Source organism: Neoarius graeffei, chromosome 3 (assembly GCF_027579695.1).
Source record: "Neoarius graeffei isolate fNeoGra1 chromosome 3, fNeoGra1.pri, whole genome shotgun sequence".
In the NCBI taxonomy this organism is placed as follows: domain Eukaryota; kingdom Metazoa; phylum Chordata; class Actinopteri; order Siluriformes; family Ariidae; genus Neoarius; species Neoarius graeffei.
The window spans coordinates 36,928,034-36,944,872 of record NC_083571.1 but is presented as its reverse complement, the minus strand read 5'-3'; the positions used below and the strand labels follow the sequence as shown (position 1 = coordinate 36,944,872).

The window sequence follows — 16,839 nt, the reverse complement described above, 5'->3', positions numbered from 1 at the left end:
AGGGACAACTCCAGCTCGGGAAAATGTCTGGTCACCCTATGCTAACTAGCTAGTAAAACAAAGTAATGAAGTTCCGTCAGTTGTTGTTTACAGTCTGCGATCAGCTCTGTATCGGAGTTCATAAAAGACATACGAGCTCAGATTGTGGTTAGCATGATGCTAATATTGCTGCATTTGCATCAGATTATCGGATTAGCAGTTTGCTAACTCACTAGTAGTGCTGGAAGCTGTCATGGACAGATGTAGATGTAAAGTTTGAGGTTATAAAACTCAAAAATCACAAATGTACACCTTCACACAAGGCGGAGAAGTAAAGGAACAACCCTTAGGACGACTGAGGGGACTTAACCAAGGGGAGGTCAACAAGGGTGCATTAAAAACAGTATTGAAACACAGCCACATTTCCACAGAGGTAAAAATGGCCAGCAGACACTTTAACAGATGACACAAAAAAAAAAACAGCTCAGTGAAACGTTAACTAATTTACCCAGAATGCACAATGTGTGTTTACAGAATGAAGGCGAGCAGCTGTAAAACTGTCCAAACAAGAACACTGCCAACGCACCACACCCACCCACCCACACACACACACACACACACACCCCACACACACCTGGGACAAAACAGCTCAGTTTGAAACCACACTGCAGACAGGAAGCTGAAATGGCACAGGAAGTGACAGTTTCTGTGGGAACCGTTAGGTTACATTCTGATGTGAGAAACAGCGTTCCCTCCTGAACACACACACACACAGACCTGTAAGGAAAGAAAAGGAAGACAGAGATGATAAAATATTCTCAATACACTGAGTCATTCATTCATTCATTCATTCATTCATTCATTCTTTTTCCTTTCTTTTAATGCATGACGTAGATTTTTTAATTATTTATCAATAATTAACTTAATATGTATCTAACACATTATAACAAAAATAGTGGGGAAAAAAACATAACGTGTTTCTGTTTCAATTTCACTGGTAAGATGTGTGTCCACAAGTGTGTGTGTGTGTGTGTGTGTGTGTGTGTGTGTGTGTGTGTGTGTGAGAGAGAGAGAGAGAGAGAGAGAGGTTCAGAACCTGTCTTTTCTACTTTCAGTTAGGATCCAGAATTAGAGCTTAAAAACCTGTAAAAGATAAATGGTGTGTGTGTGTGTGTGTGTGTGTGTTTGCTCACTCACATGACAGGCAGTACGTATATACACACACACACCCACACACACCCCCACACACACACGCTACTGTACCTGCATGTGTGTATGCATTACATTTTGATTCACTTTAGTGATTCGACTCTTTTGAACTGCCCATCTAAGTTTTGATTTGTTTAATGGAAACAGCACATTTATTATCTAAAAATTTCAAGTTATAGAAATGTTTGGGGAGGAATTTACTGTCTAGATGACAAAAAGCATTTTTTTCTTTCTTTTTTTTTTGCATGCAAATCAATTCACCTGATTCACTTAAAAGAATCGTTCACTAAAGATGAAATCATTTATGATTTCACACTGTTATATGAGGTGAAATCTGTCTAATCTAATATCATGATTTTTTTTAAACCACACCTGTCTAGTAGGCATTTGAAAAACACCTGTCAATACTTTATCTTGGAAGCAGGGTTCTCCCAGAATCCTTTGCTGAATGTTATTATAAACCTGTTTTCTGATGATTAGCTATTTGTGTAAAGTGCAGGCTCAGGGTTTCCAGTTTGGCAGAGATTTTATGGAGACTGACATAAGCACTAATTCTCACTTCCTTGTTAAAATATTACGTGTGTTAAGACTAGATGACATGCAGCGTAAATTCTTACATTTTCTTATATTTGATCTCAAGATTTTCTGCTTTCTGAACTTAAAGTGCATGGGATCTGTACGTGTGACTCTGTCTGACTGATCAAATCAGATTTTTTGTATGAGAGAGACAGAAAAGAGAGTATGTGGTTGTGTGGTTTATGAAATATTCTGTGTGTGTGTGTGTGTACTGTTAACATACTTGTTCTTATGATGAATCTGGTGCCCTTTACAGAGTTTCCGTGTATGGTCTGTGCTCAAGGTGTGTGTGTGTGTGTGTGTGTGTGTGTGTGTGTGTGTGTGTGTGCTGTTAACATACTTGTTCTTATGATGAATCTGGTGCCCTTTACAGAGTTTCTGTGTGTGTGTGTGTGTGTGTGTGTGTGTGTGTGTGTGTGTGTTTAGTGATTAGACAAAAGATTCGTTCATATCTGTGATCCAGTTTACACAATTCACTTTCAAGAGCCATTTAAATAGAATGAATTGTTTGTGGACCTCTTATCAGTAGTGAGTAAGTGTGTATCTGCGTGTTTTTGTAAGTGGTTGTGTGTCTGAGTTTGTGTTAGAGAGAGAGAGAGATTAATTTTATCATGTACCGATCTATTTATTGTGTGAGTCAATTTGCTTTATTGGCCTAAAAGAGTTGTTCAAAAGTAATGAATCATTTGTGAATCACTCATCACTGGAGTCAGTGAGTTTTAACGAAATCTGATTGGTTGATGGTGAAGAGATAGAGAGACAATACTGTTGGCCTGCGGTAACTGTGAGACAAGCGCATGTTAAGTCTCTCTCTGTCTGTCTCTCTCTCTCTTTCACTTTATCTCACTTTTGTTTTCACACTGTCATTCATTTTTTTTTATCTCCCTCAGTATTTTGCTTTTCCTCTTTCACGTTCCCATTTCTTCTCCATTTCACTGTCCTCTATCTTTCCTCTTGTTCTCTCATTCTTTTTCTTCCACTCACTCATCGTTCTATCTCTCTTACTACTGAATTCTCTCTCTCTCTCTGTGACCTGTCTTGCCACCATTTACTCATTTTCTCTTTCATGCTCTCTATCACTCTATATAAAGCTCTGTGTGTGTGAGAGAGAGAGAGAGAGAGAGAGAGAGAGAGTGTGTGTGTGTGTGTGTGAGAGAGAGAGAGAGTGATCGGTCTCAGCAGCTGTCTTTGCCCTGCCTCAGCACAACAAATGCACAACATCCCTTGACCTTTACACACACACACACACACACACACACTACATTTATCTTTTACAGGTTTTTAAGCTCCAGTTCTGGATCCTAACTGAAAGTAGAAAAGACAGGTTCTGACCCCCCCCCCCCCCCCCCCCCCCCACACACACACACACACACTCACCCAAAACACACGCACCACACACATCATATACAGAAGTAGAACTCACTCACATCTGTGCTCATCTGTGCTCCACGACGAAGCTCATGGTCGTGCCGTCAAAAGAAGGCGGAGCCACGATGCGTGGTCCTTGCTGTGATGTAATACTGATGACTGGTTTAGCCCCGCCCATAGTCATGCCTGACCCAGTGCTCATGCTCTCACCCTGCGTGCAAACAGGGAGCGAGTGCGGCTGTACAAATGTCGGTGGACAGATGAGGTACGCCGCTGGGCTCAGGGCCACCGGTATGTCCAGATACTGAGCACTCTCAGGGCAACAGAGTCTCTGTGTGACTGGCTGAAGGGCGATGGGTGTGTCCACCAGGTAGTACTGGCCTGTTATAGGATCTAGTAGGAGCTTGCGTTGTGTGTTTGACATGAGCGGGTCTGTGGGGGGCGTGATGCAAAGGATTTGTGCAGGCTGACAGAAAGTCAGCGTTGGGCTCTCAGGAGACCACGAATCTGTGACGACTGGTGAGCGCTGAAGAGGTGGGCGGGCCTGAGGCTGAGTGGTGGGGTTGAGGATTTGTTCCGAGGCATGGGGTTTTGTTTCTAAGGGGTGTGGCTGAATCGGGATGGTTAGATAATTTTCCGGATCCAGTACAGGTGGAGGTTGAGGTTTAGGTACCGGATCCGATGTGGAGCTCATGACTTTGACTCCAGCTTCACCCTCAACCCTGCTTCTTTTCTTCATTGCGCTTTTTGAAGGGCAGATTTTGAGGGACAAGGGGCTTCTTGTGGAGCTAGTGATGTTGCTATGGACATTGGAGCACTGGATCTTGGAAACATCCTGTTGTAGATGATGAGTGATTGTTCTGGTGAAGCTTCTGCCTGCACTAGGAGTTGAACATTTTGAAGGTTCTGCTTTCGCTAGCCTCTCACCATTGACTCCTTGCTCCTCGCTAGTAATTAGTGAGAGGACATGGCTGTCCGTCAGCGGCTGCGGTGCCTCCTTCTTGCGCCGCCATTCGTTCCGGTCAAAAACGTAAAGCTGCTCCATGGACTTTACAGCTGCCTTCAGCTTTTCTAGTGCCACCTGGTTCGCCATTTTGCACTCAACCCTTTTATCACAGCTTTCTTTCCATCTGGCCGACTTCATCTGAATTTCCTGCTGCTCGGAGATTGGCTGCATCGGTGACCTCTCACTTTCCAGGTCATTCCATCTGTTTGAATTTGCATTCATATTTGTATTTGTGTTCACTGAATGGCATTTGATCACCATGGGCGTCTTTTCTTTCTTGTCATTTTTATCTGGTTCTTTTTTGACGGCATCGCTTACTTCACGTGATGTGGCTTTATTCTCACCACTTTCCAGAGACACTAACCGGTACGAGCTCTTGACCAGTTTGCGCACGTCTCGCACCTGATGGATCGGCGTTTGGAGTTTACACCTGCTGTCCCGGACATCCCTCACTGTAAAGTGCGGAACTTTTTCACTCTTGGTGTCGCCACTATGCTTGGTGAAGTTTGGTGTCAGGAGGCTGGCGATGTTAAAAGGACGTTCAGGGTTGTTTTTGTTTTCCTTGACACTGCGCAGGTGGATTGTGATCTCTGGTGCTTTGCTGTTGTTTGAAGCGTCCACAGTGCTTGTTCTCTTTCCTTCTGATTGCATGGGACCAATTGTTTGTTTTATTGGTGTGGATGGTTCCACTACTTCCCTTTCTTTTGAAAGAAAATGTGACCCAGGAACGTACAAGTGTGACATTTTTGTTGTTTTACTATTTGTCACTTCAGTGCTTGCTTTCTTGTTTTCTTTTGGTGTCTCTACTGTCATGCTTTCAGTGTGCACTTTGGGCACTATGGCCTCGCTTATTTCTTTGCAAATTTCGTGGTCCTCCAGCAGTGGGGCTTTTGGTGGCTCATCGATGTTCTCTATTGTAGGTGTACATGACGTTTTGCACGTCTCGTCCCCCTGTCCTTCCTCTTCTTTGTTGAAAGTGGCATTCGAACCATCCAGAACATCTTCTACGGAAACAACAGAGTGTACAGATCCTGATTCTGACATCTGTCTTTGTAAAACAGTGCAGTTTCTGCTGTCTTTGGGTTGTGAATGTGCATGTTGCACACCACTTATTTTACCACGCTCCAATTTGCACTCTCGCTCGAACCGCATCTTCTTTGAGATGACGTTTTGCAGGAGGCTCGAGGCAAACACGGCTTTCTTGTGAACTCCCTCCACACTGACATCCTTCTGATCGTGCGGCTGGCTTGCTGTTGCCTCACAACTGTTCTGTATGCATTTTGTGTGCCTCTCGGTATCACAGCTCAGCTGGCTCAGTTTATATTTTGATGACAGGGTGTTTGTCTGGTGGGCTGTCCCTTCAGTGATGGTGTTCGTGTTAACAGTTCCACTTTCCGTACACGTTCTCATTTCCACAGAGCATGTGGAATTTTTGCGCTCGCTTGTGTCCCCACCCTGAGTCATGTAATTCCTGTAATTGAAATCGACAAAAGTGGACCACTGGTTCATGTTGAAGCTGTGCTCTGAAAAAGAGGACTCACTTGATGGCCTGAGGTCGATGGTATCAAAATAGGGACATGCGAGGCTGCGGAAAGACTTCGCTGTCAGGTTGCGGACTTCCTTATCGGCATCGTCAAGCTCACTCACAGAACTCGATGCACCGCTCGAGTACTCAGTGACATCTTTGCCTTTCATCAGTTTACTAGCCAGATGAGGGCGTCCAGGCGCAGGAATGAAACAGTGCGCGCGACTATCATATGGCACCTCTATCTTTGCTTGTGTTTCACGATGCAAAAGTTCGTTCTCATCCAGGGGTGGGCGAACAGACTTGTTCACGGCCTGGGATGAGGCTTTTACGGATACATGAATGCGTCCCGCAGTGTTCCGCACACCGTCGTCTGAGCTCGCACATTCGCTCTCAGTGCTGACCAGCGCTTTGGTGGCACCCAGTTTTGGTGGACGGCTGCTCGTTGCTCTCCTTTGACTCCTCTCCACAGTAGGCTGCTCACCGCTTTCGAAAGATGCATAGTCCACAAACGAATACACGAGATTGTCATCTTCGTAATCCCAACATGAGCTGGCAGCACGACCTAGCTCGTGGTCCATGTCATGGTCCAGCTCAGTGAGCTGAATCTCATGTGTCGTTATGTAGTGTGATTCCGTCTCCTCGACCACAGGCACATCATGTTCACTTTCATCAGGATCACCGTCTTCGGACTCCGACTCGGATTCGCACCTGCTGTTCAAATACATGTCTGTGTAGTCCATTTCCTCTGGTTCGTGGCATGTCACAGCAGTCTCCTTCTCAAGGAAACTATCGATTTTTAAATCCATATCGGACATATCGGGAGAACTGTCCTTTCTGTCCTTCCTTTGATTCATGCAATCTTCTTCATGTTCTTCACGGTTCCCTTTACGCTTGAATATAGCTCGCTGGTTTCCCTCACCAGTGAATGTGACTTTCACCGTGCTGGTGCTCCCCAGATCTACATAGTTGGTTTCAGTGCCACAGTGTTCTTTCTTAGGCACTCCGGTAACCATGATGGCTGTGTGGAGGGTCTCCATTTTACAGAGAGAGAGAGACAGAGAGAGAGAGAGAGAGAGAGAGAGAGAAAGAAGAAAGAGAAAGAGCTGCCTCGCCTTGTTGCTCGGTGTTACTGGAGCGCGTGTCTCTCTCAAGCCTCTGGTTTAACGGAGACTTACGCACGAGCCAACCCCCCCTCCCCCCTCACTCTTTCCATCTCAGATGACAAAGCTCTCGCAAACTGACGGGGTGAGGGCACGAACCCTCTCACCAGGGCCAAGTTACACCAATAGAAGACAAAGAAACAGCAGTGTGTGTGTCAATGCACATCTGTCTATGAGCATATAATCAGGGTCAGTGTTAGATTCCATATGGCTTTTGAAACCAAGTGAATCAGAAAATATATTAAAAATAAAATATTATTACGAATATTCCACATGTACTGAGACTTTTCATGTTTTGGAAGCTATTTATTATTAGTACTGCAGTTCTCAACAATATTTTTTTCTTTTTTTCACCTTTATGTGACAAAAAGATAATTAAGAGTGGAATCATATCATATAATATTTATGCATATTAAAATTGTCATTTTTGAAATACAGATTATTTTACGCAACTCTTAATAGACAAACGTTAGCTACGTTTGGAGGCCTTTAAATTATAGGGATATACTGTAGAATATTATAATATTATAATTACTTTATACATAGCATAATGTAATTATTATAATTATCATCTTATAATTCACAACAATTACAGAAAAAAAAGTAGGAACCTTATATAGGGTTTAATTTGTCTTGTACCTTACCTCGACTGACTCCATTTTGAACACGCGCACGTTTCTTTTTCGTTAACGGACATCAGTATAAATATGGAAAACAGAGTTAGTGCAGTACAGCTTCGATCTGCATGAATGCCTTAGAAAATCATTACAAAATCATCTTATTACTGTATAATAATATGATCATGTGTATTATAACTGAATAATAATCAGCGCCGTCTGCACCATGGATAATTTGGATCCATCAATTTAACACTGTTCGGTGTATTTATGGACTAACAGATGACTGAATGATGGAAACATTAGGCCTGTATTTATAGCCACTGAAGACATGTCACTTCTCACACACACACACACACACGCACACGCACACAGGGGTAGCTTACATCATTCACTCACCCTAATAGCAAAAATACAGAGAACTGCTTCGTATGTCTGTGAGACTTTGGACATTTGCTGTTGAGTGAATGTGTGGTTGTGGCACGCGGCAGCTGCCCTGTGGTATTACGGTGAAGAGCCAGTTGGCACTGTACAAGAAAAATACACACACCACTAAACACACACACACACACACCACTAAACACACCTGCAGCTCTCTGAAGCTAAAAAAAAAGGCTTTTACAGCAACATTCAGAGGAGCTAATCATTGTTATAAAGCTCAGTCCTTAATAAAACAGAATATTTACAGCTGCAGAACTGAAGCAGGTGTAAACTGTGAAATATAAACAACTAGCATGAGGTTAATAATTTAGCTACAGTGGTGCTTGAAAGTTTGTGAACCCTTTAGAATTTTCTATATTTCTGCATAAATATGACCTAAAACATCATCAGATTTTCACACAAGTCCTAAAAGTAGATAAAGAGAACCCAGTTAAACAAATGAGACAAAAATATTATACTTGGTCATTTATTTATTGAGGAAAATGATCTGATATTACATATCTGTGAGTGGCAAAAGTATGTGAACCTCTAGGATTAGTAGTTAATTTGAAGGTGAAATTAGAGTCAGGTGTTTTCAATCAATGGGATGACATTCAGGTGTGAGTGGGCACCCTGTTTTATTTAAAGAACAGGGATCTATCAAAGTCTGATCTTCACAACACATGTTTGTGGAAATGTATCATGGCACGAACAAAGGAGATTTCGGAGGAGCTCAGAAAAAGCGTTGTTGATGCTCATCAGGCTGGAAAAGGTTACAAAACCATCTCTAAAGAGTTTGGACTCCACCAATCCACAGTCAGACAGATTGTGTACAAATGGAGGAGATTCAAGACCATTGTTACCCTCCCCAGGAGTGGTCGACCAACAAAGATCACTCCAAGAGCAAGGAGTGTAATAGTCGGCGAGGTCACAAAGGACCCCAGGGTAACTTCTAAGCAACTGAAGGCCTCTCTCACATTGGCTAATGTTAATGTTCATGAGTCCACCATCAGGAGAACACTGAACAACAATGGTGTGCATGGCAGGGTTGCAAGAAGAAAGCCACTGCTCTCCAAAAATAACATTACTGCTCGTCTGCAGTTTGGTAAAGCTCATGTGGACAAGCCAGAAGGCTATTGGAAAAATGTTTTGTGGACGAATGAGACCGAAATAGAACTTTTTGGTTTAAATGAGAAGCATTATGTTTGGAGAAAGGAAAACACTGCATTCCAGCATAAGAACCTCATCCCATCTGTGAAACATGGTGGTGGTAGTATCATGGTTTGGGCCTGTTTTGCTGCATCTGGGCCAGGACGGCTTGCCATCATTGATGGAACAATGAATTCTTAATTATACCAGCAAATTCTAAAGGAAAATGTCAGGACATCTGTCCATGAACTGAATCTCAGGAGAAGGTGGGTCATGCAGCAGGACAACGACCCTAAGCACACAAGTCGTTCTACCAAAGAATGGTTAAAGAAGAATAAAGTTAATGTTTTGGAATGGCCAAGTCAAAATCCTGACCTTAATCCAATGGAAATGTTGTGGAAGGACCTGAAGCAAGCAGTTCATGTGAGGAAACCCACCAACATCCCAGAGTTGAAGCTGTTCTGTACGGAGGAACAGGCTAAAATTCCTCCAAGCCGGTGTGCAGGACTGATCAACAGTTACTGCAAACGTTTAGTTGCAGTTATTGCTGCACAAGGGGGTCACACCAGATACTGAAAGCAAAGGTTCACATACTTTTGCCACCCACAGATATGTAATATTGGATCATTTTCCTCAATAAATAAATGACCAAGTATAATATGTTTGTCTCATTTGTTTAACTGGGTTCTCTTTATCTACTTTTAGGACTTGTGTAAAAATCTGATGATGTTTTAGGTCATATTTATGCAGAAATATAGAAAATTCTAAAGGGTTCACAAACTTTCAAGCACCACTGTAACTAGCACATACCTGTTAAATCCTACTGTGTGCAGTATGTGGGCAAAGTAAAGACACCGTGATAGTGAAAATGAGTCAGGACTGTCCACAACGTCAACATTTACCTCGGTTTTGTTGGTCGATTGCTAAGAAAAGACTCATATTACACAGTACATACACTTACAGTGTGGTCAGAAGTTTACATACAGTGACATGAATGTCATCTTGGATATGAATGTCATGGAAATATTTGGGCTTTCAATTATTTCTCTGAACTGTTCTTTTTCTGTGGCAGAATGATTGTACAGTAGGGCTGCGTACCGGTACTGTGTACCGGTACTGTACCATGAAAATCGATTCGGTACAGGTCCAAAATACCGGATTATGAAGTACCGGTACTGTACCGATATAAATTTACACCAAGTATCTGCTTATTTTGTGACTGAAGATGCGTAAATCCTACCACAAAGATGAAAATTTAGCACTGGAAAAGACGTAAAATGCCGCGCTGAAACTTGAAATCAGAGCCATCTTTGATTTGAGATCCTCTCGCCACAGTCTCACGAGACATTGCGAGAGCTTGGCTGATCCAGCATTCTGATTGGTCAAAAAGACTCAAAAGCAGGTCAGCCATTTTTCCTTTGCTGGCATTGGCGGTCTTTGCTGCTTCGTGTAATTTTGCCGCATAAGTTAAAGGTCGCGGACTGCGCGTAGTCTGTAGTACTCTAGTGTAGTCACTTCTTGCTGTGAGACAACTTATGACTTTTTGTCCCAAGTTAACTATAGTGTGAGACTGAGAGGGTGACTGAGAAGTGAGGTAGGAAACCTAGTTATGTTCAGTTTTCTTTGAATAAAGATACTGACAAGTTGTCAACAGTTTATTAATGTTTCTGTCATTATTAAAGAAGTTCAGAAGAATTTGTCAAATTGTTCAGGTACAGGTACAGACCTGTACCTGATGTTACGTTCAGGTACGTAGCCCTATTGTACAGCATACATCTTAAAAAAAAAAAAAAAACTAGAATTCGGTGCACAATTTTCTTTGGGTTTTCTGAAATTAACACAGGGTCAAAAGTATACATACAGGGTCAAATATATACATCACACCTAATATTTGGGTAAAATGTCTCTTCGCAAGATTCACCTTGACCAAACATTTTTTGTTTACCATGAACAAGCTTCTGCCAGAATTCTGGTAGGATATTTCATGACTTTTCATGGTAGAACTGGTAGAGTTCAATTAAATTAGTTTTTTTTTTTTTTCCCTTGGCATGGACTCGACTTATAAGCACGGTCCATATATTTTCAATCGGGTTGAAGTCAGGACTTGTTTTAAGCTTAATGTTAGCCTGCTTTATCCTTCACAACCAGCTCTGATGCGTGTTTGGGTTCATTGTCCTGTTGTGACTCCCAATCATGTTCAAGTTTCCAATGGTTTGAGGTTATGCTGAAGAATTCTGAGGTAGTCCTCCTTCTTCATTATTCCATCCACTTTGTGCAATGAACCAGTTCCACTGGCAGCAAAACAGCCCCAGAGCATGATGACCCTACCACCACCACCAGCTGGTACAGTGTCCCTCTGTACATGGTGGTCATTGTGACCAAACAACTCAATTTTTGTCTCATGTGACCATACAGCTTTCCTCCAGAAGGTTTTTTCTTTGTCCATGTGGTCAGTTGCAAACTTTAGTTAAGCTTTAAGGCAGGGGTGGGCAATTATTTTTTCCATGGGGCCACATGAGAAACAGAAAATTTTGTGGAGGGCCGGACCAAAAGGCTGAACTAAATTCTGCATAATATTAATTGTATTTCTTTATATAAAGCAATAAATAACATTGTTTTTACAAGCTGATAAGACTGGTAAGAGTATGGAAAAAATGAGGTTGCCTTACAAAAACTGTCGTCATTTATTCAATCAAATTTCCCAAAACAATGGTTAACAAAATGTGAACGTTTGTACCATTTTTTTTCAGTCACATTCACCCCAAAACACAATAAAGACATCACAATATTGTCTTTCTACTCCAAATATCAAGCAAGATACATCATATTATAATAATGATGCCCACATTTGTAGTCTAATCACCTCGTTTGGTGTTCTTTATTTGTTCAGTGAGAGAAATCTAGTCTCTGTTGGTCTTTATCGAGTGCGTCAGAGTCAGGTTGAATGTCTGAGGTGGAGATGCGAAGCACAGCTGATAGATGATCATCAGTCGATTCGGTGTAGGTATCAGATCTACAGATCGGCTCGGGCTCCGGCGCCTGCTGGTGACGTCACGCTATGTGATTGGCTGGACCGTTTGAAGGATGACGTACAAGTTTGTGGTTGGTCTGGACAAATTACGGAAGTAGTTATCGCGGGATTAGGTTTCGTGGGATTTCATGTCATGTTCATGTCGCGCGCATTGCATTTTTGTTGAACACAACTTCAAAATAAAAGCAGTCCACATTCAGTCCATGCATGAGGTAAAATTAGAAAATACGTTTATTTTGTAATTTCTGATTAACCTTACGAGGGCTGGTCAGAATGAACCAAAGGGCCGGATGCGGCCCGCGGGCTGTAAAATGCCCAGGTCTGCTTTAAGGTGTCAATTTTGGAGCAGGGGGTTATTTCTTGGATAGCAGCCTCTTAGCCCATGGTGATATAAAACTCACTGAACTGTAGACAGTGATCCATCAGCTTCCAGTTCATGGCAGGGCTGTGCCACGGTGGTTCCTGAGTTGTTCCTGACCATCCAAACCAATTTCCTTTCAGCTGAAGGTGACAGTTTGGGTTTTCTTGAAGCAAAGTGGCTTGGCAAAGTGACTACACCTCCCAGTAACTTCCATACAGTCGTTTGACTTGATCTTGGGATCTGCAGTTGTTTAGAAATGGCTTTAAGAGACATTCCTGCATTGTGTACATCTGCGATCCTCTTTCTCAGATCTGCACTGAGCTCCTTGGACTTTCCCATTTTACTGCATGTTGGTCAATCCAACGAGTGCTGTAAACAAACCCTTTTTATGAAGGCACAGAGAAGCTACCAGCTGTAGTCAATCATGATCACTAACAGGAAGTTCAGAGGCCTCGGCCTTGGCAAGATAGGAGACGTTTTGGAAGTTTCAGTACCTCTGAATTAATAATCTAAGTGAGCGTATGTAAATTTTTGACCTTGTATGCATAATTTTGACCCTGTGTTGATTTCAGAATACCCAAAATAAATAAAACTTCTGCACCAAATACATGGGGGGAGGGTTTCTATTAAAGAAATACATCGTACAATCATTTCGCCACAGAAAACGAGCAGGTCAGAGTACTCATTGAAATATTGCCATGACCTTCATATCCAAGATGACATTCATGCCAGTGTATGTAAACTTCTGACCACAACTGTAGCATCAACCACTAACTGAACCTCCACGTGCTCTGAGTTCCATGTTGAAAAACGTCAGCAGTGCATCACAAGAAGTATTAAAATGCAGCTTTACGTGATTAACAAGATAAATATATACAGTACATCGGCATCACCAGACCCATTTTACTGAGGCACGTGCCCCAGTATATATCTGCTGTGCCCCAGTAAAAGTTCCTGATCACATTTCAGAAACACTTGGCACTGTGGAATAACCGTATCTGACCGATGCGTCCAAATCACACCCATTTGTCTCCATTAAATTGCTGGCGGAATACTCATCACACAATTAACCTCACGTGAAACCACATGACTTGAGCTTCCCAAGGGTGCTACCCACTAGTTGCTGTGATAAACGGTTTGCGATAAAATTAACATCAATTAATTCACATCAAATTTAATCATATTCTGCATACAGCTCTGCGTCCATCTCCACACCCGTTCTTGTCGGCGCAATACCTCACTAACTCCTGAGTCGACATGACAAACCATACATCAAAATGAACAGCAGTCCCTACCGTTTTGAATGGTATAAAGTATTCATCTGTGCCTTTTGCCTTTCTCAAGTAATCCGGTTTTGAAATTACAGCAACAGCAAATCACAGCAACAACTTACCTCCAACTTCGGACTGATATTCTAATGTAGCTACATTATGTGGTTATGTCGGTACATGATATATTTTTATAAATTATTGCTAAGACATACAGTAGGTTATCCTACTATCATGATATTTATGTTGCCAGATTCCAGACAATCCACACAAGTATGAAAAGATATTTCGGTTGCCATGCTTCCTATAGTGGCATACATTCAAGAGCATGGAAAATTCATTAAAGCAAAATGCTTTTCCTTGATAGAAAAGCCTGATATGCAAATATTATCATAACCTAGACTGTCCTGAAAAAAACAACAACAACAACAACAAAAAAAAAACATAGATATCATCATAGCATGTAGATGGATGGCCCTTATAATGACCATGAGCTGTATACCCTGAAAATAGCCTATGGTTAATTTAGATCGATAATATCAGGAATAGAGTGGATGTTTTTCTACTTCAAGATGCATCAGCGTAGGTAACTTTCTGTCCCTAAGTAGAAGACGCGCATTCTGTGCTTCTGTGCATGTCGACATGAATGTACAGTAGGGAACGCGCATGCAGCTAAGCACGCGAAATTGGAAGGTACAGTGACGCCACGCAAGTTCACGCAGCAAAATTATATACATTTTAAGTGAAGCTGTATGTCCTGTGTGGCGGCACGATGGTGTAGTGGTTAGCGCTGTCGCCTCCCAGCAAGAAGGTCCGGGTTCGAGCCCCGTGGCCGGCGAGGGCCTTGCTGTGCAGAGTTTGCATGTTCTCCCCGTGTCCGCGTGGGTTTCCTCCGGGTGCTCCGGTTTCCCCCACAGTCCAAAGACATGCAAGTTAGGTTAACTGGTGACTCTAAATTGACCGTAGGTGTGAGTGTGAATGGTTGTCTATGTGTCAGCCCTGCGATGACCTGGCGACTTGTCCAGGGTGTACCCCGCCTTTCGCCCGTAGTCAGCTGGGATAGGCTCCAGCTTGCCTGCGACCCTGTAGAACAGGATAAAGCAGCTACAGATAATGAGATGAGATGTATGTCCTGTACCACTAAACATTCCTGAATTACCTCTACAGATGGACATCAGGAAATTCTCCGTCCAAAACAGAGACAGGGAAGCAGTAAGGAGAGATGAGGATAAAGTGGAAGGAGGTAAGATGATCGAGCTGTACGTTAACATTATCATCATTTAGCTATGCTCTGTCAGCTGGCAAAAGTGATGCTAGTTGTAGATGCTGTATGCATTTGATTTATGGCTGGTAAAACTTTGGCACAAAGAACCAATACATGTATTAACTGTAATATTTATGACATTTATATAAAACTTCTGAATTGACCATATTTCACCTTCAGAAGGTACAGCTCGTCTCAGGAAACTGAGACGAGAAGCCGAGCACAAAACTAGCAAATAACTAAGGCTAACACTTTAGCTTGCTAGCACTCAGTGACAATGGAAATGTATCAAGAACAATGAGATTTACCTCAGATGTGTTGCTAAATTACCAAGAAAAGATTCCGTATGACTAAAAACACACTAGAATTACACTTAGCATTTATCGCTAACATGCGGAACATTCTCGTCAAGTCAGTTAACAAACTGTGACTGTGTTTGAAGACTGAGCAACCGAGCAAAGGAAAGCTAGCGTATTAAGCAAATACAATTTAACAAGTGAGAGCTAAACTAGCAAATAAATGGTAATATAGCAAGTGAAAACTAAATTTCTTGAGCAACTAACCTAGCAAAACAAAGCTAGCTAGCGTGTGAATACCAATTAGAAAGCAAAAATTAAACTAGGAAATGAAATCTAGACGAGTGAACATGCAAAATCTACAACTCCGATTCCAAAAAATTTGGGACAAAGTACAAATTGTAAATAAAAACAGAATGCAATAATTTACAAATCTTAAAAACTGATATTGTATTCACAGTAGAACATAGACAACATATCAAATGTCGAAAGTGAGACATTTTGAAATTTCATGCCAAATATTGGCTCATTTGAAATTTCATGACAGCAACACATCTCAAAAAAGTTGGGACAGGGGCAATAAGAGGCTGGAAAAGTTAAAGGTACAAAAAAGGAACAGCTGGAGGACCAAATTGCAACTCATTAGGTCAATTGGCAATAGGTCATTAACATGACTGGGTATAAAAAGAGCATCTTGGAGTGGCAGCGGCTCTCAGAAGTAAAGATGGGAAGAGGATCACCAATCCCCCTAATTCTGCGCCGACAAATAGTGGAGCAATATCAGAAAGGAGTTCGACAGTGTAAAATTGCAAAGAGTTTGAACATATCATCATCTACAGTGCATAATATCATCAAAAGATTCAGAGAATCTGGAAGAATCTCTGTGCGCAAGGGTCAAGGCCAGAAAACCATACTGGGTGCTCGTGATCTTCGGGCCCTTAGACGGCACTGCATCACATACAGGCATGCTTCTGGATTGGAAATCACAAAATGGGCTCAGGAATATTTCCAGAGAACATTATCTGTGAACACAATTCACCGTGCCATCCGCCGTTGCCAGCTAAAACTCTATAGTTCAAAGAAGAAGCCGTATCTAAACACGATCCAGAAGTGCAGACGTCTTCTCTGGGCCAAGGCTCATTTAAAATGGACTGTGGCAAAGTGGAAAACTGTTCTGTGGTCAGACGAATCAAAATTTGAAGTTCTTCATGGAAATCAGGGACGCCGTGTCATTCGGACTAAAGAGGAGAAGGATGACCCAAGTTGTTATCAGTGCTCAGTTCAGAAGCCTGCATCTCTGATGGTATGGGGTTGCATTAGTGCGTGTGGCATGGGCAGCTTACACATCTGGAAAGACACCATCAATGCTGAAAGGTATATCCAGGTTCTAGAGCAACATATGCTCCCATCCAGACGACGTCTCTTTCAGGGAAGACCTTGCATTTTCCAACATGACAATGCCAAACCACATACTGCATCAATTACAGCATCATGGCTGCGTAGAAGAAGGGTCTGGGTACTGAACTGGCCAGCCTGCAGTCCAGATCTTTCACCCACAGAAAACATTTGGCGCATCATAAAACGGAAGATACGACAAAAAAGACCTA

At 42.2% G+C, this 16,839-nt stretch overlaps 1 protein-coding gene across 2 annotated transcripts; it reads right to left on the bottom strand.

Annotated features, from left to right (window-relative positions):
- Positions 1 to 592: 592 nt before the first annotated feature.
- On the bottom strand, positions 593 to 6,786 carry LOC132883316 (uncharacterized protein C4orf54-like). Of its 2 annotated transcripts, none has more exons than XM_060916772.1 (2): positions 3,188 to 6,786; positions 593 to 756 (listed from the first exon to the last, which is right to left on the bottom strand). In XM_060916772.1, exon 1 carries the CDS (start codon positions 6,701 to 6,703, stop codon positions 3,200 to 3,202), a length of 3,504 nt encoding a protein of 1,167 aa, XP_060772755.1. In that variant the 5' UTR covers positions 6,704 to 6,786; the 3' UTR covers positions 593 to 756; positions 3,188 to 3,199. The 2 variants fall into 2 exon arrangements, with proteins under 2 accessions (XP_060772755.1, XP_060772754.1); XM_060916771.1 differs by having other exon boundaries at positions 3,192 to 6,786.
- Between the last annotated feature and the right edge of the window lie 10,053 nt (positions 6,787 to 16,839).

Excerpts from the sequence above, each read along its gene's own strand:
- LOC132883316 (XM_060916772.1), bottom strand. The coding sequence starts at position 6,703 with ATGGAGACCCTCCACACAGCCATCATGGTTACCGGAGTGCCTAAGAAA.